The sequence below is a fragment of the Saccopteryx leptura genome, chromosome 8, assembly GCF_036850995.1.
Source record: "Saccopteryx leptura isolate mSacLep1 chromosome 8, mSacLep1_pri_phased_curated, whole genome shotgun sequence".
In the NCBI taxonomy this organism is placed as follows: domain Eukaryota; kingdom Metazoa; phylum Chordata; class Mammalia; order Chiroptera; family Emballonuridae; genus Saccopteryx; species Saccopteryx leptura.
The window spans coordinates 52280381-52296138 of NC_089510.1; the positions used below are offsets into that span (position 1 = coordinate 52280381).

The 15758-nt window shown below is 52.2% G+C and overlaps 1 protein-coding gene across 1 annotated transcript in view; it reads left to right on the plus strand.

Annotated features, from left to right (window-relative positions):
* The window catches only part of PDIA5 (protein disulfide isomerase family A member 5), a 90323-nt gene that overhangs the window by 18156 nt on the left and 56409 nt on the right, over positions 1-15758 (plus strand). The window contains exons 2-3 of the mRNA XM_066346953.1: positions 4835-4961; positions 7828-7915. Of these exons, the coding sequence (XP_066203050.1) occupies positions 4835-4961; positions 7828-7915 (215 nt within the window). The remainder of the gene's footprint in view (positions 1-4834; positions 4962-7827; positions 7916-15758) is intronic.

Genomic DNA, 15758 nt, shown 5'->3' on the forward strand with positions numbered 1-15758 from the left:
ATGGATCCTGCTTTTCTGTGACTCTCCTCCCTGGTCTGTACTGACGCGGCACTTCCCACCTTTTCCTTCTGACTGCCCTGCCCTTCCTCCACCCCTCCGCTGAGGTGTTCCGCCCTGCGCTTCTCCCTCTGAACCGTGAGGCCAGAAACCTTGTGGGCCTCGAGGCTTACTCTCCAGCCAGTATTGGGCACCTTATTGTCCACATGTTCATGTCTGAGCTTATCATCTTCCTGAGCATAAGACAAAGACTCTGCTGCTCCTCAGTCCTTCCATTCTGGGCTATTGTTCTCCTAGCCCAGAATCTTTCGGGTTACTTTAGCCTCTTCTCTCTTCCATCCTTGCTTACATATGAATAGGCATTGAGTTCTGGTGGTTTTCCCTGTGGCTCTTGGATTAACCTATTTCTTTCCACTTGGGCAGCCACCCAGCTGGTCCCTCCACCTCTAACCTCCTGGTGGCTGCTCAGTCTGAGGTCATGGCCAGATGAAGTTCTTGAGCCAGGCTTTCAAGACCCCTGGCCTGGCTCCACCTGCCCTCTCCCACCTGCCCCAGCCCAGACCCTCCCTGACTGCTAGGTCTGTGTGGTGTCAGTGTTCCCTTCCAGGTCTCCCGAGAGCTGCCGTTGACTCACTATATAACGAACGCGCTTCTAGCAAGTGATCTCTGCATAGGTCAGCAGTGTGGTAGCCGGGGTGCTTGTCATGTTTGTTATGCTGGGCAAACATTTCCTGTAGGCTTTCAAGGTCCAGGTACTGTTCTAGACCCTGTCCTTCAGAGCGAGCTCCTAGCCTAGGGGACAGGGTAGGGCCAAGGGAGGTGGGGAGGAGACAGACCCTCTGTGAAGAGCCCTGTGGGCAGCACCCAGTGTAAGCCCCAGCGTCATGCCGGGTGACATGTTCAGATAGGCAGTTTACTCATGTGTCTCTGGTTGAGCGTAGTTCTCTGCTGTGTGAGGGTAAATGCTGGGGCAGAGGTTTTGGTGGCTGGCTGGAACGAGGTTTGTTTACTCTGAGGGTGGTCATTGGTTAGGTAACCTGAGGGATTCACAGGGTTTTATAGGAAGGAAGCTGTGGATATGCCATGAGACTTGGCTCTTGTGGTCTGTGCTGTAGACGCTGTGTTGTTGCTGTGACCCAACTACGCGCCACTGTGCTGCTGCCTGAGCAGGTGGGCGCTGGGCTCACCCACCTCCCCTTTCCCTTCTCCTTCCTGGGAGGGCTGGGCACAGGTCAGAATCCCCAGGCTCTGGCAAGGGCTGTTGTTGTTCTTAACTGCAGATCATCTGAGGATTAAAAACAGCAGAATCAATGTGTTTTTCCAATGGATTTTTTTTTTCTTTAATCATGTGCATTGAGCTATGGACCTTTTAGTCTGAAGTCCATTAGCTCTCTGGGAGCAGTAGAATAAATAAAATGTAATAATAACATGGAATTAATTTTCTGGTGAGCTCTCAAGGTGGGCTGCATAAGGACAGTGGTCTTTAGGCATTGTCCAGAGCTCCGGCAGGGCAGAATGAGGGAGAAATAATTCCTCAACACCTCCTCCTAGATGGCTTTACCCTGGGGAGAAAGAACCTTGAAATCTAATGGCAGATTATATTTAGAAACACTAGAATATGGCCGCATTTCTGTCTTCTTTTCTGCTGAGATGGAAATTTGTATTATACAGTATGGTAATGATACTATTGGAGTGCTTTACAATTCATAAAGTTTGTTCAATACGTTATCCCATTTTCTCTTCACAGCAGTCCCACGAGGAGGTGTTGTTATTATTTCCATGTCGGATGTGAGGTATGAAGCCTCTAGGAGGTTGAGTGACGTTGCTTAGGCATCTTAGCTGTTGAGTGGTACAGCACAGGCTCCTCTCCAGACTGGCTGCAGAGAGGCAGTGAACTGAGAGGGCACGGGGTCAAGTGGAGATTGGGGTTCAGGTCCTGACTCTGCTTCTTATTAGCTTTGTAACTTTGGTTAGATAATTTAACTGATCAGTGTGATCAAGCATATCAGACAATCTGCAGTTGCCTACCTGTGTTGACCACGTTCCTCCATATTCCTCTGTCCTCGCTCCATTCTGGGCTGGTTGCTCTATAGGCTGTTGAACAGTTAGTTTGTCCTGGACTTCTCTTCACTACCAGTATGGTCATTCTCCTTGCCTCTTTCCTCTCTTGGATCCTTTGTTTCTTACATTCCATGTCTTTCTCATTTTTTATTAACATCTTGTTTTGGAAGAGCATGAATTCCAGTAGCTTCCAGAGAAAGGGTACATCATGGTAAATTGTGCATACCTGAGATCTTCAAGTCCTGAGTGAATCTGTACTCACCATTGACAGTTTAGCTAGTTATAGGATTCCAGTTGGAAATCACATGACTTGGCAATTGTGAAGGCAGTGCTTCCTTGTCTTCTGTTGTGCTGATGGCCAGTCTTACACAAATTCTGCCTCCTGATCTCTTATATGTTTTTTTTCCCTTTGAAACTCAAATTCTACTCTTTGTCAGCGGTATTCTGAACATTTTCAGAGATTTACTCTGATGAGAGTTTTTTTATATTTTTATTATATTTTTATTTTTATTTCTGAGAGAGAGGAAGGGAGAGAGATGAGAAGCATCAACATGTAGTTGCGTCACTTTAGTTGTTTATTGATTGTTTCTCATATGTGCCTTGACTGGAGGGCTCAAGCTGAGCTAGTGACCTATTGCTCAAGCCAGTGACCATAACCTCAAGACAGTGACCTTGGGCTTCAAGTCAGCAACCTTTAGGTTCAAGCCAGTGACCTTGGGATCATGTTGATGATCCTATGCTCAAGCTGACGAACCTTGTGCTCAAGCTGGCAAGCCTGCACTCAAGCCAGATGAGCTCACACTCAAGCTGGCAAACTTCAGGGTCTTGAACCTGGGACCTTAGCATCTCAGGTTGACACTCTATCCACTGGGCCACCACTGGTCAGGCGAGTTTTTTATATTCTTGCTGCTGGACCCTCTCAACTGAAAGCTCAAATCCTTCACTTCTGGAATATTTTCTTAAGTTATTTCTTTGATAATATATTTTTCTCTGTTTTTTTTTTAGTTCCTTTATTTTCCTATTGTACATAATAGACCCATCTTCTTACTTCTCTTATCTTGTAGTCTTTTTATTTCTTGATCTTTTTGTTTTATTTTCTAAGAATATTTTTCAATTTTACTTTCATCTTTGTTGCAGATTTTTATTTTTGTGAATTTTACTTTCCAAGAGTTCCTGATTCTCTTTGTTCCTTTTTCAAGGCATTCTATTCTTGTCTTATGGATGTACTGTTTTATTTCTCTGAGAATAATAACAGTTTTGTTGTTTTATTCTGTTCTTTTCATTTTCTTTTTAATTTTAGTTGTATCCTTCCATTGGCTTGTTTCTGCCCCTGTTGTGTTGAGGGCTTTCCTCAGATATCTGGTAAACCTTGGTTGTCTGTGTGTATTGAAGAGCAAGGCACGAGCGAGTGATCAGAGACTGAGTGTGGGGAGGCAGCGGAGGGCTCTTGTTTACTGGGAAGGCCTCACGGTGGGTATTTGAGTGGGAACTCAGCTGTTTCACTGGAAGATCTCCGTGTCACTGTTTTCAGGTTGTTTTTGTTGTGCTTCTCAGTTTCCCCAGAGAAAAATTCTCAATTCCCTGCCTGGCAGAATAAGACTGGAGACATTCTGGAGAAGGGATGCTGGGGGGTGGAGGCTTAGAGGGACGATTGGTCTCAAGGTTCAAGTTGTAGACTTTCCCTTAATACTGTGTCTGCTCAGGGCCATACCTCAACCCCCTGCCTTGTGTCTCCCACAGAGCTTTTCATATTCTAGTAACCACTTTCTGCCAGCCAGCCAAGGAGCTGTTGACCAGCTGTGTGGGCTAAGTGAGGGGATCTGCTCTGTGACTACTCCTTATTCAGACTTTACACACACACACACACACACACACACACACACACACACACACACACACACACACACTAAGTGAGGGGATCTGCTCTGTGACTACTCCTTATTCAGACTTCACACACACACACACACACACACACACACACACACACACACAGCCTCCTTTAGCTTACCCCTCATCTTGCCTGCAGAGCTGCCTGGTACCTCCAGTACCCGAGGTTTTCAGGGTTCTTGGGGACAATTTGCTTTTGTTGGCTGGTTTCCTGAGATCACTGGCTGAGTAGGAAAACCCCTCACCCACACATTCCATCCTAAACACCAGAGGTGATCTTATTTCTCTGTGGATTTGGTATTTGGGTGCTTCTAAGTGGGATGGAGTTTCGCTTTGCTCCAGTGTGTGGTGCAGTGTAGAATACCGACACCGACCTTCCAGAGAGGCCTTGATCGAGAGGGTGGCAAGTGTGTCCATGCAGCGAGCCTGTGTCGTATTGCAGTCCACGCAGCCTTATAAAGGTTCATGGAGAAGAGAGTGACGTGGAGACGGAGAGTGGCTGGGGGTTTGGAGAGGAAATGAGTTGGAAAGGCAGCTGTGGTCTCGTGGGAAGGATGGTGTGCCCTGTCCCTCTGAAGGACAATGTGCTGTGGGCAGCACGTCTGCGGGCCCCCGTTCTCCCGGGGCCTGGCTGGGAGCTGGGCCTCAGGCTTACCGTCCTCGCCTCCTTGGTTTCCAGGTGGCCCTGCCGCTGTGGCTGGGAGCCGGGGCTCAGGCTTACCGTCCTCGCCTCCTTGGTTTCCAGGTGGCCCTGCCGCTGTGGCTGGGAGCCAGGGCTCAGGCTTACCGTCCTCGCCTCCTTGGTTTCCAGGTGTACGGGCCCCCATTCTCCCGGGGCCTGGCTGGGAGCTGGCCTCAGGCTTACCGTCCTCGCCTCCTTGGTTTCCAGGTGGTCCTGCCGCTGTGGCTGTCCTCCACAAAGGTCTCCTCGCTCATCGAGAAGATCTCCGACCCCAAGGACTTGAAAAAACTCCTCAGGACCCGGAATAATGTATTGGTGCTTTATTCCAAATCTGGTGAGTGCCCAGCATGGCCTTGGGGCCATCCCTTGAGGATAGGATGGGACAGGAAGGGAATGAGAGAGAGCAGAGGTGGGAACCAGAGCTCAGGACCAGAAACCACTGGGGGGGTTCGAAGGACACCAGGTTTGTCAGCTCTCCTCAGAAGACAGGACGGGCACGGAGGGGTGTTAGTTCTGCTGATTTTGGATCCCTGAGAGGTCATTTCAGTTCTCTTTTATAAGTGTTTCCTAGAAAAAGCCTCATTATCTCAGGAAGGAGAGGACATGCGTGTGAAGGAGGACAGAGAACAGTGGGCCCCAGGGATGGACATTCTGACTTCCTGGACGGGCACGGGCCAGCCCTGCTGGGGCACGCTTCCTCAGAGCTGTTGATGAACAGCTTCTGCCGGCCTGTCACCAGCTGAATTGGTCCCCGGCTTGGGGGCATGCGCCCAGGCTGGCAGCTCTGACTCTGCCTGGCCTCCATCTGTCCCGCTCTAGGATTGGAACGCAAGACCGGGTTTGGCCTGGGTTCCAAGCTGGGGACAGGGCTGCGTCAGTGGAGGTGGGAGCAGCGGCTTGCCTTTTCTGACCTTGGGGCTGCTGAGGGCGCAGTGTATGGAGAAAGGTCGGCTTGGCCCTTGACTGTGACTTTGAACATTTGACTGTTGGTATTGTTCCAGCAGTGAAGTGTTTTCACTGCTCCTGAGGATGCCAAGTTTTCTGTGCCCAGAGGAGCCACAGCCAGTGGCTGGGCCAGTTCCGGGCACAGCTCTCCCTGCAGCTCATCTCAGCACTCTTTGGCACTGGGGTTGATGGATGTTTTGAACGTATGTCTCTCCTGGAGCCCTCATACTCCAAGTGCCCCGCACATGCTGCTCCTGCCCTTCCGAGGGCCTGGCAGATGCTCCCTGCAGTTACTGTCTGGAGCCCAGCATGTGACTAGCATTTCTCCACTGTCTAGAATAGGTAAACTGAGGCAGGGAGAGACAGAGTTGCTCCTGAGGCCTGGGGTACATGGCTCGCCCCCGTGAGTGCTGCTGGAGCTGGTGGTCGGTGCGGGAACACAGCCAGTTCCTTCTCTGGATGGGTGCCGGCACAAAAGCTCCTCATCGTCCAGGGGCTCTGCGAGGACCGTCTGCAGTACACTCTCGCGTGCCCTTCTGCCACGAGGGAGGCCGGCAGGTAGTCGGGGAACATTCCGGTCACACGTGAGGAAATTGGAGCTGGGAGAGAGTAGCCGGCTTGTCTCAGGTCGCCCCGCCAGTAGGTGGTAGAGCTGGTTCCCCGACACCACCCCTGCCTTGTTTCTTCTGCTGGAGGGTGGGAAGAAATGTATCAATTCTGCAGTGAGGGGAGGCTCTTCCACCAGGGAATGAGCATGGTAGGTGAGAGAGAGAAAAGGTGGGGTCTCTTGATGGGGGCTGTGGGCAGGAGGAGGGCCTGAGCATCGCCTTGTCTCTTCAGCCCTCACCCAGGCTTGGTCTCGCTTGTTGGCAGCGGAGTTCCCCATTATTCCCGCTTCCCGCTCTTCCCGGCTTGGCAGTGGCCAGGGGTGATTATTTTACCTCCTGCTTCCTTGCCCAGGCCTGTCACTAGACCTGTGACTGTGAGTGGGCTTTCAGAGCCGCTCAGGAAGTGGGATTTCTCCCCTCCCGTCTTTCCAGGCAGGGCTCCTTTCCGCGGCTGAGAGGCAGGGCTCGGGGAGGGTGCCTCCGATTGCTGTGCTTCAGTTTCCCTCCCCCGCTGCCCGGAGCCCATCTGCGTGGCGGAGCATTGCCTTCCCACCTCTGCTGTTCCTCCTCCTGTCGCCCCGCTGCGGGTCCCTGGCATGGTTCGAGAACGATGCTTTTTGTTCACTTCCATGAAGGGCTCAGCATGCTTTGTATTCACAAGCAGCTACCATTATCCACACTAGAAAGGAGATCTGTGGAGGCCAATGATTCAGACATCATTTCTGCTTGGCTCTGGAATGTGCCGTATGGTTTTTGCGGGGGAAGGTAGCAAGCTGCTCTCCCCACCAATGTCTGCCTGGTGGGCCTTTCAAAGGCGCTCACAGGTATGACAGGGAAGGTGACAAGGTGACACACTGGCCACAGCCACTCTGCAGCGAGGCCTTGCAGGCTGGCAGTGTTGCAGCTGGCCAGAGAGGCTCCGTCCCTAAGAACCTCTCCTAGTTTCCAGGTGCTTCGCCCAGCCCACCGGCACTGACAGAGCACTCTTCCTTTCTGTGCTCGCCCCCCTGCCGGAGGCCAAGTCCTCCGTGCAGCTGACTCCCGAGGTTGCCCGGGCCAGCCCTTCTTCCCTGGCACTTCCGGGGAAGTGAGCTGTGAAGTCTGACTTGGTACACTTGGCCTTGGTGCAGACTAGTGACACATGTAGACTTTATTTAATTACCAGGTTGCACCAAGCCCCTGATGAGTGTGCGATTGACAAATGAAGGAAGGATCCGGCTCCTGCCCTTGTCCGCTTCCAGGTTGGGCGCCAGGACGGACCAGTGTGGAATAGGCAACCTCATTTCCTACTTTAGTTAGAAAATTGCAGTTATTTGGTTATAGAATTTTCGCAGTTTGTCCCAGAAAGGTAGAGAGTCAGATTCTCCTGAGTTTGACTCTGGCTCATTCTTGGGAGGGTGAGGTGTGAGGTGTGGCTCAGAGGGGGGCTGAGCTGGGGTTCTGTCTGAGGAAGGCCCCGGGCGGCTGGCAGGAGCAGGGGTGTCTGAGAGGGGCTGGGCTGTGCTCACAGCCTTGTCAAACACAGGGACGTTTTAACTGGTGCTTAGGACTCACCCCCTGGGACTGGTCTCCCTTCCTTGGTCCTGAGAGAATATGGCAGGGCTGGTGTACTTGGGCATAGATGTTTAATTTTTTTTTTTTTTACAGGGGCTGCAGCTGAAAGTCATCTCAGGTTATTGTCCACTGTGGCCCAGGCAGTGAAAGGACAAGGCACCATCTGCTGGGTAGACTGTGGGTATGTCTTGGGGACACGGGGCATGGTGGCTGGAGGGCAGGGGATGTGGGGGCTTTGGCAGGTGGGGTGGGGAGTTGGCCCTGATGACCACTCTGAGAGAGGATGTGATGGAGAGATGCTGCAGGAAGACCTCCCCAGCAGTCCGGCAGGGTCCCGCGGACAGAGAAGGGAGGTTCTGGCTCTCTCCTGTTCTCTCCAGCCCCACCCCTCTTCTTTCCTTCTTCCTTGGTGCTTTACTTGTTACTTTGTCATGTGTCACTTGATCTTGTTGGTGACAGAGGGGTCTTGTTTTTCAGATGGAGCCTTGATGCCCAGAGAGGCAAGGAGATTTTCAGGGTGACCTGATAGGCTTGCTTGTGGGAGGGGAGGGTCCACAGCAAGACCCTGGTTGTTACTCCCCCCGCCCCCACCCCACCCCAGCCAGTAACAGAGGTCTCCACTCCCTGTGGCCCAAGGGTGGCGGGATCAGCTGGCTGGGAGGGTAGGGTCCACAGCAAGACCCTGGTTGTTACTCCCCCCCCCCAGCCAGTAACAGAGGTCTCCACTCCCTGTGGCCCAAGGGTGGCGGGATCAGCTGGCTGACCTGGCTGTGCCTTGGCTTCCGAGGTGCTCCTGTTCCATGTGCCAGTCCTGGACAGGTGGCTTAGTTCTAGTTCCCTCCTCTGACCTGTGAACTCCTTGTCCTCCTTCTCCTCCTTCCTGACCTCTCTCCTCCCTCCTCCCAGAGACTTTCTTGTTAGAATCAAGCACTGCCCACAGGAGGGATCCAGAGGAGGGAGGGCTACTTCTTAGTGTGGGGAAGGGGCCTTGATGAAATTCCTCTCATTCTTTTGAGTTCGGAAGCTGGAGTCCACAGTGCATTCAGCTTCCCTTTCCTGTCAGTCATTAAGAGGAATTTTCATGTCTCTCTGTGTTTGGTGCTTTGCTATTAGGATTATAAGTACCCAGACCTGTCATATTAGCTTGCAATTTGGCACAGATCGGCGAGAACACAAAAAAGACACACAAATAGTGAATGAATATAGGAAAAAAGATGGCCAAGAACAGGCTTGTTCTTTGCACATTTATTGACCACCAGCTGCATACAGGGCACTGGGCTGCACATGGCGGAGAGCGGCATTTACCTATCCTTCTGACTGGGGCCAGGAAGCCTTTTCAGAGCCACTGTGTGTGGCCGCTTCTCACCTGGAGTTAGGGTTTATCAGGAGCATGGGTTTGGGAAGAGGAGGGGAAATGAGAATTGCACTCAAGAGTATTGTACTCCTGTTAGTATGGGGAAGAGGTGGGACTCTGCTGGGAAGAGAGGCAGTTCTTTTCCTGGATGGCCCATAAAGGCCTTTCTAACCTTGAGTGTAGCTGACCTTGCCTGAGTCACAAGCCTTGTTATTAGCCTGTGGGTTAAGTGAGCTTTAATGGACTCCACTCTAGTGCAATCTTCTTCCTCTACAATCTGAGTTCTAAATGGCTCTTTTGGAAATGAACCTGATGGCCTCAAGCTTGTTCTGCCCATGACTGGAGAGAAATGAAGGCTGTTCATATTTTGACAAAGCACTGACTGAGACCAGAAAGAGAAGTGCTCGCCCAGTGCTGTTTTCTGTAGGCATTTGTGCGTCCTTGTCTAGCCTTACACCGCCAGATTTATTTAAACACCAACTTTATGGAAGAGACTCTACTCTCTAGACAGTTGGTGAGATTGTAGCCATTAGTGAATTCTCGTTCATAGTGGGTCTGGAAGGGTTCTTGTCTTCCAGGTGTGCCTCTGTCTCCAGTAGCTGTCCAGGAGTGCACTGGCGAGGACAGGCTGCTCTGGACTCTCCGTAGCTGAAGATGATGCCAGTTCTGCCCGTTGGAGCATTATCACAGGGGGTTCTTGTGAGGCTTATGGGTGGCAGAAGTGGGCAGATGAGAGTAATGTGTTGCTCCATCCAGTTGGGTCCACTCACTGCACACTCCCGAGGGCTTGCTGTTTGCTTTGAGGTACACAGGTGGGTCCTCAGTGTACCAGGACAAGGCAGACACCTAATCAGGTGGCAGTAAGCCAGGTGCAAAGTGCTGTAAATGGAGGTTATCTGTGTAGAGTCACTTAATTTTGCCTGGAAAAGGTTGAGAAAGCTTCTCAGAGGAGGTAGAGCTCAAGTTTGGGGCAAAGACCTCAAAGTATCAGGTCTTTAAAGTGCCCTGGCTTTGCCCGCGGGCAGCTCCCTGTGGTGTGGGCCCTGAGCACTGCCTGGGGTCATCTGGCTGGTGGGCATGGAGGCGACAGTCCTGCTCTGCCCGGATGGGCAAGACTACATGGGGCCGGGGTTAGTGTGTGAAGGCAGACAAAGATGATTAGAATGCATTTGGAGACAAGTAAAGGTGTCAATGGGACAAATAATTCTGTGACTCTTGGTGTGCTAAAATAAAACCGAGGGGGTGTGTTAGAGCTTAAAAGAGGTAACCTTAAGAAATGAGACTGTTTCATGCAGTTGCCACCCTGTTTATCCCTGTAAGAGGAAGTATAAACTGAAATGTGAAATAGCTCTTACAATAGGTTAGAAAATAGAAAAGTAGGTAGATTGAAAAGCTATAATAGATTACGTTGGAAACAGGAATATGGAAGTCTGAATCAGAGGCAGAGTGCAGCTAAATCTTTGCAGAACAGCCCAAGGGACAGAACTCAGGTCTCTAGTCCACACAGGCCACCCTGGGTGGCAGTTCTCACAAACCGGAGTCATATGAGATCCCCAAGAGCTTGAGCTGGCTCTGCCCTCCTGCTGGGCTACTTCACTCCTAGACTTCTGAATGTGCCTTGTTGTAAATCATTCGGGACCCTACCCTGTGATGATAGCGCTCACTGTTGTGCTAAATGCATTCAGTCTGTGTTTATGAGTCTGAACGAAATGCTCTGGGGATGGCAGGGCGCTCTCAGGAAGCTTTCTGTTGCTGTCTGCAGTGGAGTAAGAGGTGGAACAGAGCCATGTCTGCTTGCTTTTTATCTTGGCTGCAGTTAAATAACAGCAGGTGGGCGGCCAGAGCGCACCTCCCCTCTCATGGGCCCTCTGAGGTCCCTGGCTCCTGTCCTTTCCAGCTCCTGTCCTTTCCCTCCTGCCAGGAGGGTCAGAGGCTGGAATGAGGACACCCATTCCTTTCTGGAGTGACAGGAAGGTCAGGAATGAATGTCCATTCTACTTTTCCTCCTTAGGGGCAGGTGCAGGCAGCAGGGGCATCCTAGGGTGAGAGAAGACAGAACTCGGGTGCAAGGCGTCTTTGGACATGTGTGGTGTAATGGCAGAGGCCTGTCGGCTTTGCTGCTTCCTAGCCCTGTGACCTTGGATAGGACAGTTAGCCTGGGTCTGCTTCCTCATCTATAAGATGGAACAATCATTCTGTCTCCTTTCTAGCTCTGTGGTGAGGGTCAGGTAAACAAAAGTTCTTTCTAGAATGCAATTTAAATGTGAGATCCCAAGCTGCTGTTTCGTCTGGACAAGATTGTTCAGAGCATTTTGAGAAGCCAGAGGGAAGAGATGGCATGTTTGTTCTTCAAGGGCTTTTCCTTTGGTGAGGAGCCCTGGGCTGTTGTGAGGATACCCCTCTAGAAAGTTTTGGGCCTGAGAGGCAGCCCCCACTCGTGGATGTCTCACTCTGACCCTGAGAAGCGCAGGGTACTGTGGACTATGTAGGACGGCAGGTCCAGAGGCCTGGCTTTGACCGGGCTCTGACAGCAGGTAGCTGCGGGACCTTTGGCAAGTTGCTGCCCGTCGACCTGGGCTTCTCTTTAATCTTGTGTGAAACGTGGATTTAAATCTTCCAGATTGTTCTCATTCCTAAATATCCTAGTTCAGAAAATCCCAGAAGCTGCCAGACTTGCTGTGCAGAGTGTGTGTGTGTGTGTGTGTGTGTGTGTGTGTAAGTATGTGGTACAGGTATACCTTCCAGTCTTTTGGGGCCTTTATTTCTGTGTCTCTCTTCATTCTGGGTATCTGCTTCTTACATCTTTCCAGTTCTTCTGTGGGAAAACAGCCGTGTTAGGCTTGCTCGCTGGTTTCCCGACTGCAGGCACTTCGCATGATTAGTGTGTGAGCACGTGGCAGAGAGCCACGTGTGTGTCTCTATGAAAAGCTATGGGTGCTTTCCCTCAGTAGGGATTCTCCCAGATCGCTCTCCCACCGCTGTGAGGTGTGGTTCCCTGATTCCCTCAGCGGATTCCGTGAAGGGCGGCTTTCCTGATCCCTTGCCCTCCATTGCAAAAGCAGTTTCCTTTCCTTATCTGTGAGCCTTCAGTACACAGGAATGGCCGATGCTCTCTGGCCCCACAGACCCTCTACTGTCTGCCGGAATCCAGTGTGATCCTGCCTGGCCTCGACCACCTCCTTACACCTCCCTCCTGAGCCTCTCTCCTGCCTTCCCCTTTGTTCCCTGTCCCTTACTAGTTTCTGTTGCCTCTTCCCTCTCTGGTCCCTGCTGCTCATTCTTTCCCTCTTTCTCACGTCTCTGGCTCTTTCCTCCCAACCCGTGCATACGTGCCTGCAGGCACACATACCCTTCCATGTTGATCTTCTCTCAGGTCCCAGTAACTTGTTGCTGGAGGTGTCTAGGGTGTCTGGCCTCTGCCCAGGGATTTGTCAGCTCTCCCTGCCCCTCCCTCCCCCTCCTGGTGCAGGCCTCAGCAGGCACGCGCGATGGCTGCTGGTGGTTGTCTGGCCGCTATGTGGGTTGGGTGTGAGGGAGTTGGTACCCGTCGTGCCCCCGCGCTCATCGGGGCGGCCTTGGCGTGGAGTCAGCAGGCGGAGCTGTGCCTGGTGTGCTACTTCCTGGGCTGATTCTCCTGGGCTGAGGTTGCCTTATCAGTGCTTGCTGCTTTCTCTCCTGAGGGTTTAAGGTCATTACCTAACCACACTTTCCTCCTTCCCTGCTCTCTCTCCCCCATCTACTTTATATCCCCTGGAGCAGTACTGCCTTCCCAGAGCCAGTACTTGGGGCCTGCTAGGGTGGGCATAACATATTCTGAAGCCTTATGTTTTTTTTTCCAAAGAATATTTGAATTTACCACTTGCTCCTTTGTGTGTAAACGTGTTTAACATTACTTACCGTAGGATAAAGAAGACTCCCAGAAGTGCTGTGTTGATGTGTCTTCAGACACCTCCCAGCACGTTGATATGTGCTCGTTGGGGTGACATGTCCCCTGCTGAGCAGCAGAGCCTGGGACTGCTGTGCTGGGGAGGCAGGTGGAGGAGGAAAAGGCACGCTTCTCTTCTCATCCCTTTGACTAGCCACGCTGCCTCATTCATACTTTATCACGTGCCTTCTTGAGGTCGGTACGACGGAGCCCAGCCAGACCTGGGAGGGTCCCTGCTGTACACAGCGAGTCCCTTCCTCAGGGAAGGCTGCACGACCACTAGGACTGTCCGAGTTTAAGGCCCAGCTATTCCAAGGCTGTTCTTTCTCCTGCCTTGTGTCCTCAGCTACATTCGTTCATACTGTCCTTGGTATTTGGCACCTGGAAGTCACTTTGACAGGATTTCTTGCTCACTTGTTCCTTGTCCCCCATTTCCTTCATCTCTCTGAAGTAAGGGCACTTTTGAGCGCTCCTCTCCTACCTGCCTCAAGACAGAGCCACCTGCTCAGAATCCCACCATGTCAGACCTGGCAGATGGCAGCAGGAGATCTTCCCTTTCTGTGATGGGGAAGCTGAATCCAGGAAGGCGGCACTGGCCAAGTACACAGTGGCCGAGACGGGCAGGGGCGCAGCCCCAGGTTCTTAGTGTAGTGTGCCTTCTCTCCTGCTGCAGGGGGATGCCTGTGGTTTCTGTGGACGGAAGGGTGCTATGTGGCTGAGTGAGGCTATAGTCAGAGGCCAGGAGAGAGATGACTGAGCTTCAGGCCTTTTTGAGTCTCCACCTTCTGTCCGGGGCTCTGGCTCCTGCTTTATCCATCAGGTATAGGCGGCTTGCCTTGGTGCGTTAGTTACATATACTTGACCCTGTAGGGGAATTGAATTGGCTCAGGGGAACACCTCATACATTTTGCAACTTTGGAAACAAGGGCCCCACCAGAGGTCACAGGCTGGCTAATGGCAGAGTCTCTAGAGCTGGCAGGTGGGCCTTCCTCCAGAGTTACCCTGCGACTTGTGAAAGCCACCTCCCTTCCCTTCCTGAGCCTCCAGCACCTTGCTTCTTCCCTTTCTTCCTGCCTCAGCCGCCCCTCCGTCATCCCTGGGTCAGACTCCCACGAGTGGGAGTCGCCAGTGTCCGGGTGGCCAGCGGTGCACGTGAAGATCCAGGAGACACAGCACTGTGCCCCCCAGCAGCCACCCCACAGCAAGTTCAAGTGCAGCACCCAAGTGCACGTGTCTGTCTGCGCCGGGGCGGGGGGGTGTCCCGGCCTCTGAAGTCATTTTGTCCACATTGTCTGTAGAGGAGAGCCAAGGGAGGAGGCTGGGGCAGGATGTGGCAGGTCGTGCTGAGTAACCGGGCAGAGGGAGCTGGGCTCCAGCATCCCGAGCGGACAGAGTGGCAGGTGAGGCCCTCTCGCGGCCAGTCCGTTCTCCATATCCATGGCGACTTTCGGCCTCCCTCTTCTCCAGCAAAACAAATCGTTTTCGTGCTCACTGCCTGTCTCCTCTCCCCTCTAGAGCCTAAGTCACTAGGGAAGGGAAGGGGAGAAGGAGGTAGCCAACAGATCAATTAATTGTGCCTAATCTCTCAACCCAGATTCTTTTAAGTCCCTGAGCTTGGGGTAATTTCTCTCTCCTTCTTGAACTCTTATGACTTTTATTGTCTGTACTGCACAATTAGTGCAAATATACACACACACACTCTGAGAGATGGAATTACTGGAGGGAGAGGAGCCGATCTGACAGAGCACTGTCAGGAAGGGTCACCTGGCAGGATTTCTGAGCTCAGTAGACAAAGCCCAGAGCCCAGAAAGCCAGCAGTGCAGAGGCTCCTCCCAGCAGCGACAAGATAGCATCAGTCATTGACTCGGTTACTCAGTGATTATAGAGTGCCTGCGCTGTCCAGCTGCTTTTGTAGCCCTGGGGAAACAGCTATGAATGATACAAAGCCCGCCCTGGCCGGTTGACTCAGTGGATAGAGTGTTGGCCTAGAGTGCAGATGTCCCAGGTTCGATCCTTGGTCACCACACACATGAGAAGTGACCATCTCCTTCTCTTCCTCTCCCTCTCCCCCTTGTCTCTCTCTTCCCCTCCCACAGCCAGTGGCTCCATTGGTCTGAGCATCAGCCCCAGACAGGTTGCAGGGTGGATTCCGGTTGGGGTACACACAGGAGTCTGTCTCACTATCTCCCCTCCTCTCACTTAAAAAACAAAAACAAAGCCCTCACCTTCATGGAATAAACATTTTTTAATCCCCCCCAATACCCTTCTTTATCTCCCCCCACCTCCACTTCCCGCATGGTGCAGACATTTTTTTTTCTTTTTTCTTTTTTTAGGTGAGAGGAGGGGAGATAGTGAGGCAGACTCCCGTATGCACCTTGACTGGGATCCACTCGGCAACCCCATCTAGAGCCAATACTTGAGTACTGAGCTATTTTTAGCGCCTGACGCTCTTGTGCTCGGAGTAAGCTAGGAGGAAGCTATCCTCAGCACCCAGGGCCATGCTCAAACCAATCGAGTCACTGGCTGAGGGAGGGGGAGAGAGAGGGGAGGAGAAGCAGCTGGTTGCTTCTCCTGTGTGTCCTGACCAGGAACTGAACCCGGGACATCCATACGCTGGGCTGATGCTCTATCCACTGAGCCACTGGCCAGGGCCAAGGAGCAGATATTTTTGATGGGGGTGACAGTCAGTGGACACGTTAGCTAGACATAGAGATGCGCTGTGGAGAGAGACAGTAGGGAATGGAG